Source organism: Sus scrofa, chromosome 17, assembly GCF_000003025.6.
Source record: "Sus scrofa isolate TJ Tabasco breed Duroc chromosome 17, Sscrofa11.1, whole genome shotgun sequence".
Lineage (NCBI taxonomy): Eukaryota > Metazoa > Chordata > Mammalia > Artiodactyla > Suidae > Sus > Sus scrofa.
In genome coordinates this window covers 12,142,406-12,164,261 of record NC_010459.5, presented here as the reverse complement: position 1 = coordinate 12,164,261, position 21,856 = coordinate 12,142,406, and the positions used below count along the sequence as shown (strand labels likewise).

Genomic DNA, 21,856 nt, shown 5'->3' with positions numbered 1-21,856 from the left:
AGGAAAAAAACCCATCAGCCTGATAACCACCATCACACAAAACATGGTTTCAAAGCATCTCTCCTTGGAAACAATAAGCAATAAACTGGACCTAGTCCTAACCTGGTCCGTGCCCATCAGCCTCAGATTACATGTGTGTACATGTGTGTGCCTGTGTGTGTGTGTGCATGCTCACAGCAGACTGCAGTTTTTTTCAGAAACATCAATAATGAGGAAGTTCCATGCACATTTCCAAAAAAAAGACAACATGCTTTACAGTGATTGTCTCAAGAAGATGAAATAGCTTATGAAAGATGCTAGAGTGATTCACAGTCTAACTTTGGGCCTTATAAAATGCTTGCTACTAAATCCATGATGCAAGTTCTTTTTTCAATTAGACTGCACAAAAGCAATAAGTTTAAAAAGTAAGTCACAGACCACTTTCAGGTAATACTGGTTTGACACCTAAAATTATTCTTTTTATCAGCAGTAGGTATAAAATATGACGACTTCTGTGTTTGTGTTCTCTTCTCCCAACCATCAGTGTAACTTGTGTTTTTCTCTTTGGCCACACCTGCAGCTTATGGAAGTTCCCAAGCCAGGGATCAAATCCAAACTCCAGCTACAACCCTATACCACAGCTGCAGTAACACCAGATCCTTAACCCACTGAGCCAGGCCAGGGATCGAACCTGCACCTCAGCAGCGACCCAAGCTGCTATAGTGACAACACCAGATCCTTAACCTGCCGTCCGACAACAGGAACTCCTATAGCTTTTATTCTTATCTTTAAAGCCATTTTAAGATTCTTTAATTTAGATATTAGTTTCTGTTCAGATGACCATCGTTAAAAAGTCTATAAATAACAAGTGCTGGAGGGGTGTGGAGAAAAGGGAACCCTCCTACACTGTTGCTGGGAACGTAAACTGGTGTAACCACTATGGAAAACAGTATGGAGGTTCCTCAAAAAAACTAAAAAAAAAGAGCTACTATATGATCCTACAATCCTACTCCTGGGCATATATCTGGAAAAAACTATAATTCAAATGATACATGCATTCCAATGTTCATAACAACACTATCCACAATAGCCATGACATGGAAACAACCTAATTGTTCACTGACAGATGAATGGATTAAGAGGATGTGGTACATATACACAATGGAATACTACTCATCCATAAAAAAGAATAAAGTCCTGCCATTTGCAGCAATAGGGATGAAACTAGAGTGGAGTTAAGTCAGACAAAGACGAATATCATATGCTATCACCTATATGAAGAATCTAAACTGTGGCACAAATGTACCTATCTATAGAACAGAAACAGACTCAAAGACGTGGAGAACAGACTTGTGGTTATCAAGGGGGAGGAGGGAGGGAGTGGGATGGACTGGGAGTCTGGGATTAATATATGCACACTATTTCATTTAGAATGGTTAGACAATAAGGTCCTACTGTATAGCAAAGGGAATTACATCCAATCTCCTGGGAGAGGCCTTGATGGAAGATAATATAAAAAAGAATGTAGATAGATAGATAGATAGATAGATAGATAATAGATAGGTAAGACGGAGTCTCTTTGCTGTGAACAGAAATCGACACAACAGTTAATCAACTGTTTCCATTAAAAATTAGTTAAAATTTAAAAAAAGAAATATTTGCTCAGAAGCCCGATTTGTGAACAATGCAAACTAGAGATAACAAATTTCTCCATTCATCTGTTAAAGGTCTCAAAATCTCTGTGGCCTGACGTCCTTAATGGCCCAACAGTGCAGAAGCCTTCATCACACTTTCAGGCACTACATTTGGTACCTGGGTAGGCCACTCTGATAGGCAAGGAGGGGAAAAAAAAAAAAAGAGAGAGAGAGAGAGAGAGACAAATGATCCAGGAAGGTGAGGTACATCACAGGTAATGACCAGGCTATTATTCTGAAGGATAACGCTGGGTTGGCTCTGAACACTCTGCCTAATTAGACTTCACACACAGAGAAAGAACGCTTTAATATTTAACAAGTATAATGGCATAATCGATGTACACAAATCAGGCCTGAGAAGGAATACTGCTTATTTAAGGGGAGAGACCGATGGCTATGAGAAAGGTAGAATCATTAAATGTCAAATCCCACAGGCTCCCACTGTGGACACCAGCCACATACTCTCAAGTGACTCCAACCCGCCACTCCGTGCATTATCGAGTCTGTCCTCCTGCTCAGGAACCTAGAGACAGGCCCCCTCATGGATGGAACAAAATAATTTGTTCGAAATAGATCATCTTTGCTGTTTCTCAAAGCTCTTAATCACTTTGGCTCCTGTCAAAATCCCAGTTGAGTCAAGACGGCCAACATCTCATCATCACTTCAGCGAGATAATTAGTCCTCCTTTTTATTACCTTCAAGAACACTTAATGTGTTGGAAGCCTTCCTCACGCTATAACATCCACGCAGACTGCCATGAGAATTCACAATTTGTTTACAGGTAGCTTGCAAGAAAACACCAAGTAAGAAAAGAGTAGGTGAGAATATAGTTTAAAAACAAGCATGCTTAAGATTGGCAAATTTATATTAAAAGAGATTGATCTTTCCTTTTTCTTTTTATGGCCAAAACTGTGGCATATGGAAGTTCCTGGGCTAGGAGTCAAATTGGAGCTGCAGCTGAGGTCTACGCCACAGGCACAGCAACACCAGATCAGAGCTGCATCTTCGACCTTATGCCACAGTGTGTGGCAACACCAGAACCTTAACCCATTGAGCAAGGCCAGGGATCAAACCTGCACCCTCCTGGAGACAACATCAGGTCCTTAACTCACTGAGCCAGAATGGGAACTCCCTAAAAGAGGTATTTAAGGATGCATTATCTATTTGATTTCTCCAAGGTCAGCTTTACACTCAAAATACAGGGATCCTAGAAAGTAATTTGCCCTGTTAGTGGACACAGTTTCATACAACCCTGCTGACTCTTTAGTTGCTGCCTCTGTTTATCTCACACATACCGACAGGGAACCCGCTGTGCCTATACCCTGTGTCTCACTGTTTATAATACATCAAAGAGTCATGGAAACTACGGTCCCCATGCTCCATGGCTCTGCAGTTCTGTCCAAGCAACTACAATGCCACTGCCACATCACAACTGGCCACGCTTGATAGCCATGGAGGTGTCACAGCAGGCTGGGTGCAGGAGCTGCAGCGGCAAACAAAATACTGACTCGGCCTCCCACACCATCTGACCCACCCCACCAAGGCATTCCATCTATCTGAACTTCAGCTCTTCCAGTATTTCTGCATGGCTTTAAAAAGATTCCAGGGAGTTCCCGCTGTGGCTCAGCAGGTTAAGAACATGACATGGTGTCTGTGAGGATGGGGGTTTAATCCCTGGCCTTGCTCAGTGGACTAAGGATTCAGCGTTGCAGCAAGCTGCAGCTTAGGTTGCAGATGTGGCTCAAATCCGGTGTAGCCGTGGCTGTGGCATAGGCTGGCAGCTGCAGCTCTGATTCAATCCCTAGCCTACCAACTTCCATATACCTCAAGTGCGGCCATAAAAAAGGAAGAAAGGGAGGGAAGGAAGGAAATAAATTTTTTTAATTTCTTTAAGAAATAAATAAAAATTTTTAAATAAAAAGATTCCACAAAAAAAAAAAAAGTATTTCAGATAGTGTTTAGTACATAGTAGATTTCTTCCTGAGCTTCTGCCACTTCCACATACCCAGGCGGAAAAAAATGGGCTTCATTTTAATTAAATGCCCATTTCTCAAATTAAAGTATAGTTGAGTTGCAATGTTGTACCAATTTCTGCTGTAGAGCAAAATCACTCAGATATATATGTGTGCGTGTGTGTGTATTTAGTTTTATATACACACATTCTTATATTATGTTCCATCACAGTCTGTCTCAGAAGAATGGACATAGTTCCCTCTGCTGTACAGCAGGACTTCATTGTCTATTCATCCTAAATGTAATAACAGTTTGCATGGGAATTCCCGTTGTGGCTTAATGGTTAACAAATCCGACCAGGAACCACGAGGTTGCAGGTTCGATCCCTGGCCTTGCTCAGTGGGTTGAGGATCCAGCGTTGCTGTGGCTGTGGTGTAGGCCAGCAGCTACAGCTCCCATTAGACCCCTAGCCTGGGAATCTCCATATCCCACGGGTGCAGCCCTAGAAAAGACAAGAGAAAAACAAACAAAAAAATAGTTTGCCATCTAGTAATCCCAAACTCCCAGTCCATCTCTCTCTCTTCCCCCTCTTCCTTGGCAAAAAGTCTGCTCTCCACGCCTGTGAGTCTGTTTCTGTTCTGAAGACAGGTTCATCTGTGCCATATTTTAGACTCCACATGTAAGTGATGTCATATGGTATTTGGCTTTCTCTCTCTGACTTACTTCACTCAGGATGAGACTCTCGAGTTGCATCTATGTTGCGGCGAGTGGCATGATCTCCTCAAAAGAGCCCATTTTTCAACCCCTGACTTAGCTGCAATGACATCCATGTCCACATCTTATTTCCCTCTGGCATAAACAATCCGATTTTTGATTTGTGTCCATAAACAAACTCCTCCAAAACTATTCTCACCAAGGTTCCAGAAAGATCATGGATGTGAAGTGCAGAGAACAGAGGGGACTTTTAATTTAATCTCGTGGAGTGTGTACAGATACAGCTGGGATCATTGAGAGTCAATCTGATTCACGAAGCTTACTGTCCATTTCTGAGGCTGTAAAATCAACAGGAAGGAAGCACTAATCCCGTCGACCTTGTAGCAGGCGCCGAGAGCTTACTGTACGCAGGGAAGATGTTCCATGTGTCATTAAGACATGGCTTGATAATACAGTCCCTTCTTTGTACTTCACTCCACTGCGGGCTCCTTGTGGTCAGGAACCCCATCTTTTCACCTACATATCTCTAGCACCGAGATCAGTGCCAGGCACTCAGCGGGAGCTCCATAGTACCTCTGAAAAACATGACAGCAGGGAGGTGTGTCCGTAGCATCATCACTTAAAGCTACCTGCCAGCCAGCCCTGGTACCCAGGGACCCTGCACAGCCCATCAAGACGAAACAAGGGACCTGGGCTCCATTCCCAACAACGTCATTCCGCTAAATGGCTGGGTCATCATTTGGGGGGGCAAGGGTGAACTCTATTTTACAGATGATAGATATGAAGGCTTTTTCTTGAGGCACTTTTTTTAAATTAAAGCATAGTTGATTTAGGAATTCCTATTGTAGCTCAGCGGGTTAAGAACCTGACATAGTGTTTGTGAGGATGCAGGTTTGATCCCTGGCCTTGCTCAGTGGGTTAAGGATCTGGTGTTGCCCTGAGCTGTGGTGCAGGTGGCAGATGTGGCTTGGATCCCCTGTTGCTATGGCTGTGGTATAGGCTGGCAGCTGCAGCTCTGACTCAACCCCTAGACTGGGAACTTCCATGCACCTCAGGTGCAGCCCAAAAAGCAAAAATAAAATTTAAAAATTAAAAAAAACCAAAACCCGTTCCACATCAGGCCTAAGGAGGTGTGTTCTCACAGCCTCTGCTCCCCACACTCCTCATGGTGCTGTCACCAAGCAGGACCCTGTGAGGCCTTCCCAGAGTGGACACTCACTCATGTCCTCCACCTGCCTTTTAATCTATAGAAAAACTTTAGTCTAAGAAGCAATTAAACCAGAGAAGTGAGAAAATACAGAGAAAAAGGAAAACAGTCAAGCAAGACAGAATAATAACAGTTTAGCCATTCGACAAAGTCAAGGACCTTCAGTTCTTCAAAGACTACAGATAACATTCTGAGCCTTGCCCTTGAAGCTCTTTTGCAGGTGCTGAAGCTCCCACCGGGTGGAAGACGTCAACCTGTATGCTGCCCACAAGCACACAGACCCAGATCAGCTGGAACCAGAAGGTTGATGACACTGACTCCCAATGACCTCACCACCACCCAATCAGGAAAATTTCCATGAGCCGATCATGCCCTGCTCCTCAAACACTGTAAGACAGACTCCTCACTACCCTCTCCAAGGCGGGCACAGTCCTTGAGACACTAGCCTGCTGTGTTCACCTCTTTGCCTGGTAATTAAAGCTACTTTTCCCAGAGTTCCCATCATGGCTCAGCAGTAATTAATCCAGCTAGTATCCATGAGGACACAGGTTTGATCCCTGGCCTCGCTCAGTGGATTCAGGATCCAGCATTGTCAAGAGCTCTGGTGTAGATCACAGACACGGCTTAGATCTGGTGTTGCTGTGGCTGTGGCGCAGGCCAGCAGCTGCAGCTCTGATTCAACCCCTAAGCCTGGGAACTTCCATACACCTCGGGTGCAGCCCTAAGACAAAAAAAAAAAAGCTACTTTTCCATTTTTTCCAATTCTGTCTCTGAATTTCTATTTGCCATCAGTGTACAGAGGCAGCCAATATTTAAGCAACGACCCAGGTACAGGTCCAGACTCACTCTTAGAGGAAGAGAAAAAGGTATTTCCAGTGAAACGGGATAAATTCTCCTGTCTACCCATGGATATTCAGCGAAAATATCTTCAGGACTCTTAATTAAGTGAATAATAGACTCTCTACAGAGAAAAGTCATGTTTGTGACAACACAGGATGTTGAATCAGCTTACTTGATCCAGCAGAGTCCCTAGTCTGAGGCTCAGGCTTTGGTTTCAGCAATCATTTGGATTGATGAAGCCATTCACAGTCCATAAATTTCATTGGTTTGCATTCAAATGGGCCCTGAGTCTCAGTGATTAAATTCCTACTTTAGGGATTAAGCATTTGCTCATGGCCACAGAGTGAGTCAGCTCTGGAATCCTTTCTCCAGCAACCTGGTCTCCTTCTGTAGCGACTTCTGTACCCCTCTGCCTCCAGGAGAGACACCAAACAAAAGAAACAAAAACTCTTCACACTCAGGTTACTCTGGCCCAGAAATCTACTGGCCATGGGTTTAGGGAAAAGACAAAAGGATCCTCCCCCGAAAAGAAAACGCTTTAGATACAAGAGCATGCAGGTCTCAGGTACATCCAAAGAAATATCCCCTGCAAAACACAAGATTTTGCCTTTGGTTTCCGTACTTTAAAGAAATGTTACGTCTATGCAAGCAAGATACCAAAAAAAGTACCCTGAGTTTGTCTGGGTTTTTTGTTGTTGTTGCTGTTTTATATGGCCGCACCCGCTGCTTATGGAAGTTCCCGGGCCAGGACTGAATCCAAGCCACAGTTGTGACCAACACCAGATCCTTTAACCCACTGCTCTGGGTGGGGACTGAACCCACACCTCTGCAGCAACCCAAGCCGCTACAGCTGGATTCTTTTTTCTTTTTTTTTCTTTCTTTTTTTTTTTTTTTTAATAATGGCTGCACCTGCAGCATATAGAAGTTCCTGGGTCAGGGATCGAACCCACACCTCAGCAGCAATCTGAGCTGCTGCAGTCAGATTCCTAACTGGCTACACCATGGTGAGAACTCCTACCCTGAGTATTTTGAGTTATTTATGTCTTTGGAGGCCCAAGAAGTATTTCTCTTCCACCCATTTCTACCTGGAGCAGACGGGAAATAAGAAAAGGCCAGCTGGGGACAGGAGGAATTTACTCTTTAATGGCTAGTCCCAGTCACCGTCTCACTCAGTCTGAGACTGTGAGCTACGTGAGGACACTTGGGGTGGTTTTCTGGGACCAGCGTCCACACCAAGCATCCTATTACAGGGACATGTACATAGAAGGTGATCAAGACATATTTGATTATAAGCATCTAGAACTTAAGACATTAAACATTATGCAAGAGGGAGTTCCCTGGTGGTTAGTGGTTAGGACTCAGTGCTTTTACGCGGCTGCAGCCTGGGTTCAAGCCCTGGTCTGGGAATTGAGATCCCACATCCAGCCGCTGCATGCCATGACCAAAAAAAGCAAAACAAACAAAACTACGCAAGAGTAGAACTAGAGGAGTCCAGGTCCAAGGTGAATGCAGATGCTGCTCCTCGCAGTCTCAAGGCTTCTGACCCTCGTCTTTCCCTCCACCTCCCTTCCTGTGCTCCTCTGTAATCACAACAGCCGATACTATCAAGTTTCCACCCAGCCTTTTATTATGTTCGCTTGGATGGATTGGGAGCTTGGGGTTAAGAGATGCAAACTATTGCTTTTGGAATGGATTAGCAATGAGATCCTGCTGTATAGCACTGAGAACAACGTCTAGTCTCTTATGATGGAGCATGAGAATGGGAGAAAAAAGCATGTATACATGTATGTGTAACTGGGTCACCATGCTGTACAGTACAAAAAAAAAAAAAAACTGTATTGGGGATATAACAATAAAAAATTTTTAAAAAAAGTTTCCACCCAGCAAACTGCCCAGTAGGATGGGCACTGTTACCCTCATTTTAGGGATGACAAAACCCTAAAGAACGAAGTAACTTGCCCAAGATCTCAGTTAAGAAAGGGTGGAATGTTTGGAGTTCCCCTGTACTTCGGTGGGTTAAGGATCCAGCATTGTCACTGCTATAGCTCAGGTTGCCGCTGCGGCATGGGTTCGATCCCTGACCCGGGAATTTCCACACGCCCAGGGCACAGCAAAAAAAAAAGAAAGGGTAGAATGTGAACTTGGGTGACCTGACTCCAGCCCCCTGGGCTGCTTCCTCATTTAGCTCATGGTTTCCCATCCTTTCCCACCTATAAGAATGATCAGCAAATATTCACTCCACGCACCTCCCCAAGAACCACAGGAACCAACCTGGGTTTCATTGCAAGGATTCTTCTTCTTCCCACAAAGCCATCATTTTGTTACTTTTTAAAAGCCTTCTTGTTCATTTCATTTTAATACACTCTATTAATTCTATAAAATAGGGTTTTGAAAATTACAGTAACTTGCTTTAAACAAACTGTTGCCCTATTCAATACCTTTTTTAAATGTCTTGCTTTTTTGGTCCCCCCCCCAAAAAAAAACCCTGAATCAAGCTTCTCTTGCACCTGGACAGGTTCTGTCTGCTTATTCACAGAAGGGCTGGTTTATGCCCCTGTGCTGACACATAATAAACGAGTCTGGGCCTCCCCTCCCTGGCTGAGGTAGAGCTTCCCAGACTGTAAGGATTTTGTAAAGGCCACACTCCCTCCCTCCCTACCACACTCAGCATCTACACCCCCCCACACACACACACACCAAACAAGGCGGCCCATTATCATCAAACCACAGAGAGCATCTCCCTGAAACCACCCCCTGGTCTCACGGCACAGTTGCAGAAATGCCAGCCAGACCCTCCACAGGCCGTGGGCCTGGCTCCCCGCCTCACCATGAACAGACCTGGGTGTATTTTTAACCAAGTCTCCAACTGGCATCAATAAAGGCTTCTTTTCCTGTGATACCAGCTACCCCTGGAAGATCCAGAGTGGAAACTGGCAACAGCCACTAATTTTGATTTAGCTGTTTGCGGGGAGAGGCTGCACCACTTTTGGAAAAATCCTGCAGTCAGAGGCCAGGGAGTAGATGTCTTATACCAGGCCCTGCAGCAAATAGGGTGCAGGGTAGGAGGGAGCCAAGGGTCTCTCCCCAATGCTCAGCACAGCCTGCCAGCCCCACATCCGAGTCAAGTGACCCCCCCACCACCACCACCACTGGCAACCCCTCCCCCAAGAACAAGCTGCTAGTGTTCTTGCTTGGCTCCCCAGCCAGTTTCCCAAACCCTTTCCACCCGGCCCACTTCCAGCTTCATTTCTGGCTTGTTCCAATTTCCATGAGACCCGAGTTCTGGGCTTCACCCTCAAAGAGCCTCACCTTCACCCCCTGGACCCACAGGCACCCATCCTGGGCTCCACGCTGCCCTTGCTTCCTGGAATTCATCCTCTTCCTGGGTAATAACCAGAGTGTCAGGCCCTGACACGGTACCAGCTCACACATCACCCACTAGGTCCATGCCAACCCCCCACAGGGGAGAACCACAAAGGAAAATTTTGTTTTTGTTTTTGGGTTTTTCTTTCTTTTTTTTTTTTTTTTTATGGCCTCACCTGCAGCATATGGACGTTCCCAGGATAGGGGTCAAATCAGAGCTATAGCTGCCAGCCTACACCACAGACACAGCAATGCGGGATCTGAGCCATGTCTGCGACCTACACCATAGCTCATGCCAACACCAGATCCTTAACCCACTGATCAAGCCCAGGGATCAAACCTGTGTCCTCATGGATACTAGTCAGGTTCATAACCCACTAAGCCGCAATGAGAACTCCCCAGAAAGGAACATTTTGATTCATTCTACTTTGGATTTTAAGTATCTCCACCACACTCTGTAAAGGCCGGGGGTGGGGGTGCAGTGGGTGAGAAGGGACAGGTAAGACTGAAGAGGAAGGGCATCACTGTGGGTCAGTACCCACTACCTCTGGTGGCCTGATGCCTTCCCCATGCATTTCATTTAATTCTTTTTTTAAAATTTTATTGGAGTAGAACTGACTTTTACAATGGTGTGTAAATTTCAGGTGTACAGCAAAGGGATTCAGTTATACATACCCATATACACATTCTTATTCAGATTCTTTTCCCAGACAGGTTATGACAGAGTATTGAGTAGCATTCCCTGTGCTCTCTAGCAGGTCCTTGTTGGTTATCTATTTCATACACAGTAGTGTGTCTCTGTTAATCCCAAACTCCTAATTTATCCCTCTCCCCCACCTTTCCCCTTTGGTAACCATATATTTGACTTCAAAAATCTGTGAGTCTGTTTCTGTGTTATAAATAAGTTCTTTTGCATCATTTTTATTAGATCCAATATGTAAGTGATCTCATTTGATTTGTCTATGTCTGACTTAATTCACTTCGTGCGATCATCTCTATGTCCATCCATGTTGCGGCAAATGGCATTATCTCATTCTCTTTTTAGGGCTGAGTAATACACACACACACACACACACACACACACACACACACACACACCTTCTTTATCCACTCCTCTGCTGGTGGACATTTAAGTTGCTTCCATGTCTTGGCTATTGTGAATAGTGCTGCAGTGAACATTGGAGTGCGTGTATCTCTTCGAATTATGGTTTTCTCTGGATAGAGGCCCAGGAGTGGGATTGCTGGATTGTATGACAGTTCTATTTTTAGCTTTCTAAGGAACATCCCTACTGTTCTCCCTAGTGGTTGCACCAATTTACATTCCCACTGACAGTGCGGGAGGGTCTCCTTTAACTCCTCCAACAGCCTCTGAAGTATTATTATTCCTACTCTGCACACAAGGAAACTAAGCCTCAGAGATGCTTAATGATGGGGCGAGACCCCCAGTCAGTAAGCAAGAGAGCTTTGACTCAAACCCCAGCAATGCCCAGCCCCAAAAGCTCAAAGCTTTCCCCTCCACTGCAGTCCTCCCCATCTTTACAATCCCCGCGGTATCTAACAGCGTCTCTTAATAGAAGTGAATAAGAAATATTTATTGGAGTTCCCGTCGTGGCTCAGTGGTTAACGAATCCGACTAGGAACCATGTGGTTGCGGGTTTGATCCCTGCCCTTGCTCAGTGGGTTAAGGATCCAGCATTGCCGTGAGCTGTGGTATCGGTCACAGACAAGGCTCGGATCCTGAGTTGCTGTGGCTGTGGTGTAGGCCGGTGGCTACAGCTCCAATTCGACCCCTAGCCTGGGAACTCCATATGCCACGGGAGCGGCCCAAGAAACGGCAAAAAGACCAAAAAAAAAAAAAAGAAAGAAAGAAATATTTGTTAAATGAATGCACGGACAGGTGATTCCAACCTTCACACCTTCATCTTCTACAACCCACATGCTTGATTTTCTTCCACTTATAACAAGCCTGCAAAGTGCCCTGATAAGAAGTTAAATGCTGTACAGAAATAAGTTGTACCACACTGTATTGTATTTTGAGCTACTGAAAAAAGCCCCATATAAAAATCTATAAATACAAAATGCTGAGGCAGACACAGTGATAAAAATTCATTTGTCATCTTGTTCCCTCCTGTCTAGAAAAGAATACAAATACAATAATCTAAGGAAGACCAATGTTTCCCCATTTGGTTGACCCTTGGAACTCGAAGACGTTTTCTGGGACACCAATGTAAGGGTTATTTATGCTGGGGAAGAGAGCACAGAAGTTCAGGGGCCAAGCAGACACGGACTCAAGGCCAGGTCCGCCACCCAGGAGTGGGCCCTCAGCACGTAACGCAGCTCCCTACACCTTGGTTTTCTGGTCTGTAAAATGCAGGTAATAATAACGCATGCGTCCTAGGGTTGCTGTGCTGATTGAATGAGTAATTCCCAGCCCACATTTGGCAGAGCAGCTGCCACGGAGCTAAATGCTCTGTGGGAGCCTTTTTTTGTCACATGAAGGGAAGAACTGTAGGGGAAATGCAACAAGAAACCTGAAATGGGAGTTCCCGTTGTGGCTCAGTGGTTCACGAATCCAACTAGGAACCGTGAGGTTGCGGGTTCGATCCCTGGCCTTGCTCAGTGTGTTAAGGATCCGACATTGCTGTGAGCTGTGGTGTAGGTTGCAGACACCACGTTGCAGCCACGTTGCTGTGGCTGTGGCATAGGCCAGCAGCTACAGCTCCGATTCGACCCCTAGCCTGGGAACCTCCATGTGCCACAGGTGCGGCCCTAGGAAGAAACCAAAAAAAAGAGACACCTGAAATGAATGAATCACTTGCTTTTACAAACACTGTTATAATCACTAAATTCACCTGAATTCTCTGTTTCAGATTACTGTGCCTAACAGAATGGTCTACCCAAAAGCAATGCCACCAGCAATAATAATAATAACAATAACAACAATAATAATAACCATCACCTCCACCAGCAGTGATACATCTCTCACCGACCATGTGCCCAGCACTGTTCTAACCACTTGTACAGAGGTGAGCCTCACACCCAGCTGTGCAGACCGTGCCCCACAAGGTGCCCAGCGGGAGGTGGGTGGGCTGACGTTCACTCTGCTTCCCATGCCCTGCACCCTGGAACAGATGTTCCACTTCCAAGGGGCACTTCATGGGCTAGAGGCAACCCTGTTCACAGATGTCAGCTGACACGTTAGCTATAGCAAGTCCCTAAAGGACAGAAGACAGAAGTAAAAAGTCACTTTTTCTTTCCAATTGCACCCACGGCATGCGGAAGTTCCAGGGCCAGGGATGGAACCCGCACCACAACGGTGACCCAAGCCACACCAGTGACAACGTCAGGTCCTTAACCCACTGCGCCACCAGGGAACTCCTAAAGTCACTTTTGAGAGTAGCCAGGACCTAAGTCAAAGACCATCATCTTGCTAATTTCATTAACAGAGGAGCTGAGGATATCCCCAAGTCACCAGTGAACAGCACCTATTATTAAGTGCCCATGTGCCTCGGGAACAGAAAATAAGTGGTCCCGGTGTCCAGTATAATCAACAACTCCTATCTACCTCCTCCCTGTTTCCTGCTTCCCTTTTCCTCCACCAACTCAAATATCCCCATGGATGAAAATGAAAGAGGACCAGACGTGACCCCAGGATAACCAAATGTTATGTTTCTCACTATCTAAAAACCACAAAAATTATCTCTGGGGCTAAGTCATGTTTCACTAAGTTATAGGATCCATAGCTTGCTTTGCAAACGCTAGAGTTGCCATTTCCATGCATCCAGCGGGCACCACCCAAGCGCAGATGCCTTAAAAAAGACTCCCAGGTGTAAACACTCAATTCCTCCCACCTCAGGCCAGTCATAATCTTGGTCAGCTCAGGGGCTCGCGGAGATCCCCGGTGGCGCAGCAGATTAAGGATCCTGTGCTGTCACTGCTATGGCTCAGGTCATGGCTATGGCTCAAGTTCAATCCCTAGCCCAGGAACATCCCCATGCTTCAAATGTGGCCAGAAAAAAAAAAAAAAGGAGAGGGCTTTTGTCCAAACTAAATGCATCACTCTGCGTGCAGTGCTATACCTATCATTTAGCTAAACCTTAGCTTCCTTCTTGGGAAAAGTGGAGGAGGCAGAAAGACACAAGGCTGTCTGCACACTTTGTAAAATAATGTTGCCTATAGCTTGAAATATACAGGATAGCCTATTCTCAGGGCTCTGACCTTTAAGAATCCATTCATATAGAGATATAAAGTTGCAGAACAGAGAATAACATCTGTCTTGTTGGAGGTTTACAGAAACATGATCTGACCTACCTGGACAGCTGCAAGAACAAAGGATTCCTGCACCAAGAAATCTGCAACAACCAAGCACGCCCCTTCCTCACCTGGTCTTTTAAAGTGCTTTGCTGTAGTTCCCTGGTGGCTCAGTGGGTTAAGGAACCTGCCTTGTCACTACTGTGACTCTCCTTACAGTTGTGGCCCAGAGTTTATAAAAAAATAAATAAATAAATAGGCTTTATTGAAACTCTTCAAAGAGCTTGGACTTTTTTGGGAACCACCCACCCATCCCCTTGCATGGCCCACACTAAACCTTTTTCTGCTTCAAACTCTGACATTTCAGTTTATTTGGCCTCACTGTGCATCCGGCATGCAGGCTTGCATTCAGGAACATTTGCACAAAAGGGATCTATGTAGCTTTCTGACATGCTGAGCATTCTAAAAGTAATCCCTGGCGTTCCCGGCGTGGCTCAGCAATTAACAAACCCAGCTAGTATACATGAGGACACAGGTTCGATCCCTGACTTTGATCAGTGGGTTGAGGATCCAGCATTGCGGTGAGCTATGGTGTAGGTCGCAGACAAGGCTCAGATCCAGCAGCTACAGCTCCAATTCGACCCCAAGGCTGGGAACCTCCATATGCCACGGATGCGGCCCTTAAAAAAAAAAAAAAGTAATCCCCAAAAGTTAGCTTAATCAGGAGGAAGTGATAATAAAAATTCTCTATGACCTTCTTGCAGTTCTTCCTCTTCCCCAGTTCCCTAAAGAGTACTGACCTAGACCTTGACAGAAAATTAGCAAAGATCACCTTTCTTGTTTTAAACTCCTGCCCGGTGAAAATCAGGTCGGAGTTGTGATGACCCTCTGAATTCAGAAGAAACCCCTCAGTAAGATTTAGGGCCTACAATGCACTGAGCTCTCCTCTAACTGTTCTAAGTTTTATTTTACAGATTCCTGATGTTTACCATTGTAATTAAATTTCACTGAAAACCTGACAATACAATATTCTCTTATCCATTCATAAACAATATGGCAATATTTTCAGTAATCATGTTTGCTTACATACATGGCTGGTATTTTTCCTACCAAATAGCAAATTACATCTGACAAATAAACACACTGACACACCTTCAAGATGTTCTGTAGTCTCGAGCCTGATTCACTTCATTCAAGTCAAAATTTAGAAATGAGGGCTTTTCAAAAACTCCCTGAAGAAAAACGCCTTTCAGTGATACGTATTGGAATGTAATAAAACACATTTTTTTAATGTGTGAAATTTAAGGTGGCCCCTTTGCAAAAAAGAAAAGGCACCAGCAGCTTATACTGGCCAGATAAAATTCCTTGAAAAACAACTTATTAATGCTCCAAGTACCTATTAAGGAAATGACACAACATTGAACATATTAAAAGATAGATTTAAAAAAGCTCTAACCAAAATCATACCCCAAAGCCCCTGAAAATAGTAGACCAAAATCATATATTTGAGTCTTTGGAAAGTCTTATTTGAGTTTTTGGAAAGTCTTTTTTTGTTGTTGTTTTCTTTTTACGTCCACACCATGGCATATGGAAGTTCCCAGGCTAGGGGTCAAATCAGAGCTGCAATTGCCAGCCTACACCACAGCCACAGCAACACTAGATCTGAACCGCATCTGCGACCTACGCCACAGCTCACGGCAATACCAGATCCTTTAACTCACTGAGTGAGGCCAGCGATGGAACTCGAATCCTCACAGACACTATATTGAGTTCTTAACCCACTGAGCCACAATGGGAACTCCTAGAAAGATTTTTAAAATCATATATTTGAATATAAGGATACGTAAAGCACAAAGCCCAATTTTTAAGCCTCCTTTAAACCTTTCACTTTAAAGTTTTTCTTTTTTTTTTTTTTTCTTTTTTTTTTTGCCTTTTCTTGAGCCGCTTCCACGGCATATGGAGGTTCCCAGGCTAGGGGTCTAATCGGATCGGAGCTGTGGCCACCGGCCTGCACCAGAGCCACAGCAACATGGAATCCGAGCCACGTCTGCGACCCACACCACAGCTCACGGCAACGCCAGATCCTTAACCCACTGAACAAGGCCTGGAATCAAACCCGCAACCTCATGGTTCCTAGTCAAATTCGTTAACCACTGCGCCACGACGGGAACTCCTAAAGTTTTTCTAAAATAGTACCCAATTCCTCAGTTAAGACCACTGGCTCCTGCTGTACAGCACAGGGAACTATGTTCAATCTCTTGGGCTACAACATGATGGAAGATAAGAGGAAAAGAATGCGTGTGTATATATATATACACACTGGGTCACTGCTGTACAGCAACAATTGACACAACATTGAAAGTCAACTATCATTTTAAACAATTTTAATTTAAAAAAAGACCACTGGCATGTATTTTTCAGCGTGTGGGGAATGCTTTTTACACCAGGTTGCCCTTTTCTAATAAAGTACTCTAAGTCCAGAAACCAGGAAGTTAAATTCCTTTGACACCTTACAGGGCAAAGTAATGGTAATAAATGACAGCCTGGGTGATACACTATGCAGAGGAGGCCCCTAGTGGTGGAGCCGCTACGCCAACTTGGCTTGGTCGGTTTTCTAAGACTGCTTCATCACCAGGGCAAAATCGATACATAATAAAGTCTACCTGAGTTACCTTCTTTAATGACCTCTATTGGCCCTAACCTATAGTAGGGCCATCACTTAGAATCCCAAGGTCCTTTCACCAGGAACAACAACAAAAAGTGACCTAAAGAATAACTTCATTACATTCTGTCTTTCAAATTCACAAATATTTATGAAGCGCCACGCTCTGCCAGGCCTGCGCTGGCCTGGAGAGACAGGGTAAAACACGGAGAGTGTGACTCCTTTCCAATGGGACAATATTACACTAGGGACAGAGCTGGAACAACACGAAGACCGGGAAGTACATTCATCATCATATGACCTTGTGATGGAGTCGGAGCAACAGGAAAAACCTGAAGTATTGCCCACCCCCACCCCCAGAGTGGCAGCTGCTCATTTCCGAACACCCAGACAGGGCAGCATTTGAGGTCCTTCCTCCAACAACAGACACCTGAATGAATGGGAGGTGAAGGAAAACTGCACTGAAGAAGGAATTTTAAGTTAAAAATAACAACCACATTGAAACATGCCAGACCTGGGGGTTCCTGAAAGTCAAGGAAGACAAGAGACAACATTTCAAGGAGTTCCCATTGTGGCTCAGTGGTAATGAACCTGACTAGTATCCACGAGGATTCGGGCAGGTTTGATCTCTGGCATCGCTCAGGGGTTAAGGATCTGGCGTTGCCGTGAGCTGTGGTGTAGGTCACAGATGAGGCTCGGAGCCTGGGTTGCTGTGGCTGTGGTACAGGCCGGCAGCTGCAGGTCTGATTCCACCCCTAGCTTGGGAACTTCCATATGCCACAGCAGCAGCCCTAAAAACCAAAGAAAAAAAAAAAGAGAGAGAGAGAGAGAAACATTTCGAGAACATGTACTGTGTTCTGGGCACTGGGATAAATTCCTAAGTGTTACCTCATTTTTCCTAGCATTTTCATAAGGAATAACACTGGGATTTTACAAAGTCGAAACAAAGACTGACTTGCCCAAGGTCACACAGTTCCTAAATGGGAGGCTGCTTGGAGCCCAAGTGTCTGGGATGGCAAAGCAAATGCTCCTTCACTTTAGGATCACCTGGTGGATCCAGAAGTTTGTGATGTTTCTTTGAACCCCATTAGTCCAGTTCACAAACAGCCGTATGAGATTTGGAACACAAAGATGAATAGAATTAAAGCATTTTTACATGGTACACTTCCGAATACACACAGGATGGAAGGAACTACCACATATTTACTAGGTTCCTACAACAGTTATGACCCATCTCTTGCTTTCCAGGAATTAACCTTCTCTGGGAACACAAGGGCCACCCCATGTGCCATTATGCACTGTTAGACATGTGCAAGTCAGTTTTTATGACTGAGGCGCTTTTGTTTTATGCTTCTATTCCCCAGTTTGAAAGCTCCTTCCAACAAACAACATGACAGCACCGTGCAGAGCTTATTAATGTTCATTGTTACAAGCAAGGCTATAATAATTACGACTTTCATGGATGAAAATGTTAAAAAAAAAATCCAAGAAATCCGGTAGAAATGAATTTAAAATTTCTACTAAAAAAGACGTGACAGAACAGTTAATTATCATCTAGACCTATCTAATGACATTTAAGGAAAAAGCACTCCGAGGCTTTGAAATCAGAATGAAACCAGAGTTTGCGAAATACCCACTCTATCATGTATTAGTGTTTCCCAAGGCTCGCTGTTTCGGCATGCACCAAGCTGTTAGACCTTCTCCTCTCTCATCCCTTTGCTCATCGATGAAAAGATAACTTCAAAGTCACTGACGGTTGTGCAGGTGCAGGAAACGCCGCGGAAACAACAACTTCGCCGCATCTTTGTACAGCTTTCCTCCTCCGCCGCCCTTCACCCCCAACCCTCAGACCGTGCCCTAGCGCGGCTCCTCCGCCGACCGCACACAGCATTTCTTCCCAGCGTCCTGGACCGCGGTGACCCTCGGGCACGTTCGCCCGGGCCCGGGTCCGAGGCAGAGGGCAGGCTGCCCATCGCCCCCGCGCTTCTCCATCCCAGCAGAGATGATTCTGTGCAGGAGCAGCACAGCAGTCACGCGGGCACGTGCAAAAGCTACTTTTTAGTGGGTGTTCGAGAAAGTAATTAAACAGCTAAAGACCACCAGAGGCTGGTGAAGCCAAGTGATCCCGGGGCGGGCGCGCCTGGGCCCTTCCCGGGAAGACCCCTCTATAACCCCGCGGGCCCACCTGCGGGCGCCGCACCCCACGAATCGAGCCCCCTCTTCCGCTGTCCTACCCCTCCCCCCCTGCGGCGCGACCCCTCACCGCGGCCCCGCCCTCCGCGAGCCAGCTGGGGCCAGGGGGCGCAAGGATGCAGCCCCGACTGGCCCGCGGCACCCACGCCCGGCCAGCCCCGGCCCGACTCACTGCGAGGTGCTGCCGGCCAGCTCCTGCCGCTCTCGCCGCCGGCCGCTCCTCCTGCGCGGCGCCGCGGGCTCGGCTCCACCTCCGGCTCCGGCGGCCGCGGAGCCTCCGGAGACCCGGGGCGGGGAGCGCGCGGGACCGCGGCCAAGCCCCGCGCGCCGGGTGGGGGCTGCGAGCCTCGGGGAGGGGGGCCGCGAGCCGCCGGGCGGGGGTCACGCCGGCCGCGCTCCCGCAGTGGGTCCCTCCGCCGGGAGCGGGCGCCCCCACAGCGGCAGTCACACCGGGAGACCACCCCGCAGGTGGCGGCTCCACGCGCGCCTGTGACCTGGAAAAGTTGAGGGAGGGGCAAGGACTGGGCGGTGGCAGGGGGCCCCACAGAAAGTGATCGGTGGCTACTCGGCGAGTGTGGTCCTTCCTCTTTCTGGGCAGAGCCCCCCTCGCGCAGCCTCCTCCTTCCCCCCCTTCTTGTCCCCCTTGCTTTCCGTGGGCTGCCCTCCCCTCCCCGGGCAGACTGACTTACCAAAACTTTGCAGATTGCACTTGGGAGAATCAATCCTGTGCTCACTGTCTTTGCGGTTCTGGTAGGTTAAAATTCTTTTCCTCCTCAGCTTCGCTCATGGCAAAGGTCAGGAAGCCCGTGAGCTCCGGGAGAGCCCACCGCCGTGGGGAAGTGATGTCTGCAGGGACCCCTGACGGCCACTGGGAGGCCTAGGCGGGAAGTCGGAACGGAGGGGGGAGGATGGAAAGCGGCCGAGCCCGGTGTTGAGCAATCAAGGCCCCTCACACAGGGGCACCGCGCTCCCGCTCTCTCTCTCTCTCTCTCTCTCTCTCACTCACACACACACACACACACACACACACACACACACACACACTCGCACACACGCCCTCGGGGCCACAGGTGTCTTTGACTTGTAAGTCCTCCTGCACTTCTCTGTGGAAGAGGAAGTTCAGGGGTATTTTTAACCCCAGTTCTCATTGTAATGAAGGAGGCTCAGGACTCATCAGGCTTAGGCTGGAAGAGATCATCTCCCCACCTACCTTGCAGCTTGCAGAGGACCCACGGCAGAGCCAAAGCAGGACCAGAGCTAGAAACCAGACCTCCGGGCTCGTGGTGCAGTGCTCCCGCCGCTGCCTGGCTAGCTGGCCAGCGGAATGCTCCAAGTCCGCATCCTGGAGTTCCCAGTGTGACACAAGGGGATAGGCGTTGTCTTGGGAGAGCAGGGACGCAGGTTCCATCCCCTGCCGGGCACAGTAGGTTAAGGATCCAGCGTCGTCGCAGCTGCGGCTTAGGTTGCAACTGCCTCTCGGATCTGATCCATGGCTGGGGAATTGCATATGGCACGGCAGCCAAAAAAAAAAAAAATCCTCATCCTGGAGATCCCGGAGCACTGACTGTATCTGGGCACTGACTGTATCTGGGCACGGGGGCTAGTCCAGGAGGCAAGCACCTGGAAGCATCACAGAAGCCAGCATTCCACCAGCAAGCCTTGCTTCCAGCCCACCCAGGTCATCCCTCCTCCAACCAGGTGGCCCTGGAACCTCAGTGGCTCTGGCCCCATCCCCCTACCCCCGAGTTATTCACCTTGTGATATGAGGAGACCATAGCACCTCACCTGGGGTTTTGGAAAGAAGGGAGAAGCAGGTGTTTACCAAGTGTATGAAAACTAGTGTCAGGGTAACGACCTCTGCCCAAATGTTGCAAGGTAATGGAAGTGGTAGTTAAATAGCTAACCCAGCATCCACACGTATGAAGGTACCAGTTATTGATCAAGTCTCCTCCACACATTATCCCCCAGCAAGCTGGGGAGGGAAATCATATGACAGTCCCCACTGTGAAGATGGAGGGGCCGCTGGGAGGAGGTTGGTGATGAGTTGTGTTAAGCTTAGAGCCTGCACAATCTAGCGCTCTTTGTAACGAAGTAACCTCTTCAGAGCCTTCCAGTTGTCACCAAGACGTTCCCCCCACCTCCATGTAGTGATGGGTGGGTTGTTAAAGCATTGATTTTCTTTCCTCTGCTGAGATATTGCTGATCACTGTTCAGTGATGTCTTGGGTATTTCTCCATAACAGGGTTCAAGCAGGGAATCTGATTTGGAGGATGGACAGCGGACTTGCATTGGGGTGGCTGTGCCCGCACATGGATGGACTTGGACTCTAGGAAGGTGGAAGAGGCACTCATCCCTGTGGCTGCAATTGTCTGTATCCAGAAGGAAAAGAGACATCACATCAGGGTTAATCACATTTCCGTCTGGGCTTGTAACACACCTGTCAACATACCAAAAGAAGATTTCTAAACTTTTTCTGTTAACAGATCAACACAGCAATGTAGATATTAATACATAGCACCTCAATATATATTGGGTCTTTTTTTTTTTTTTTTTGGTCTTTTTAGAGCTGAACATAAGGAAGTTCCCAGGCTAGGGGTCAGATGGGAGCTGCAGCCGCCGGTCTAAGACACAGCCACATCAATGCCAGATCCAGCCTCGTCTGGGACCTACACCACAGCTCACGGCAACCCCCATCCCCAACCCACTAGGTGAGGCCAGGGATTGAACCCTCGTCCTCATGGTTACTAGTCAGGTTCGTTACCACTGAGCCACAACGGGGAACTCCTATATTAAAAAACTTAAAGCCCTTAGCTAAGGGCTTGGTACCTCCAGGTACATTTTCACAGTAATTGGTACAATAATGAGAAAATAGATTTGAAAAGTGATAAGACTACAAAACTTTGGAGTTCTTGTCTGGCAAAGAGGAAACGCATCCAACTAGGAACCATGAGGTTGGGGTTCCATCCCTGGCCTCTCTCAATGGGTTAAGAATCCGGCTTT

At 46.8% G+C, this 21,856-nt stretch overlaps 2 protein-coding genes across 2 annotated transcripts in view; one reads left to right on the top strand and one right to left on the bottom strand.

Annotated features, from left to right (window-relative positions):
* Positions 1-19,121, bottom strand: part of CSGALNACT1 (chondroitin sulfate N-acetylgalactosaminyltransferase 1) — a 353,637-nt gene extending 334,516 nt beyond the window's left edge. Inside the window, 1 exon segment of the mRNA XM_021078179.1 lies at positions 19,029-19,121. The gene's annotated coding sequence lies outside the window, so the exon portion shown is untranslated.
* On the top strand, positions 18,973-19,536 carry LOC110257492 (translation initiation factor IF-2-like). The gene has a single exon (XM_021078247.1). It carries the CDS (start codon positions 18,973-18,975, stop codon positions 19,408-19,410), a length of 438 nt encoding a protein of 145 aa, XP_020933906.1. The 3' UTR covers positions 19,411-19,536.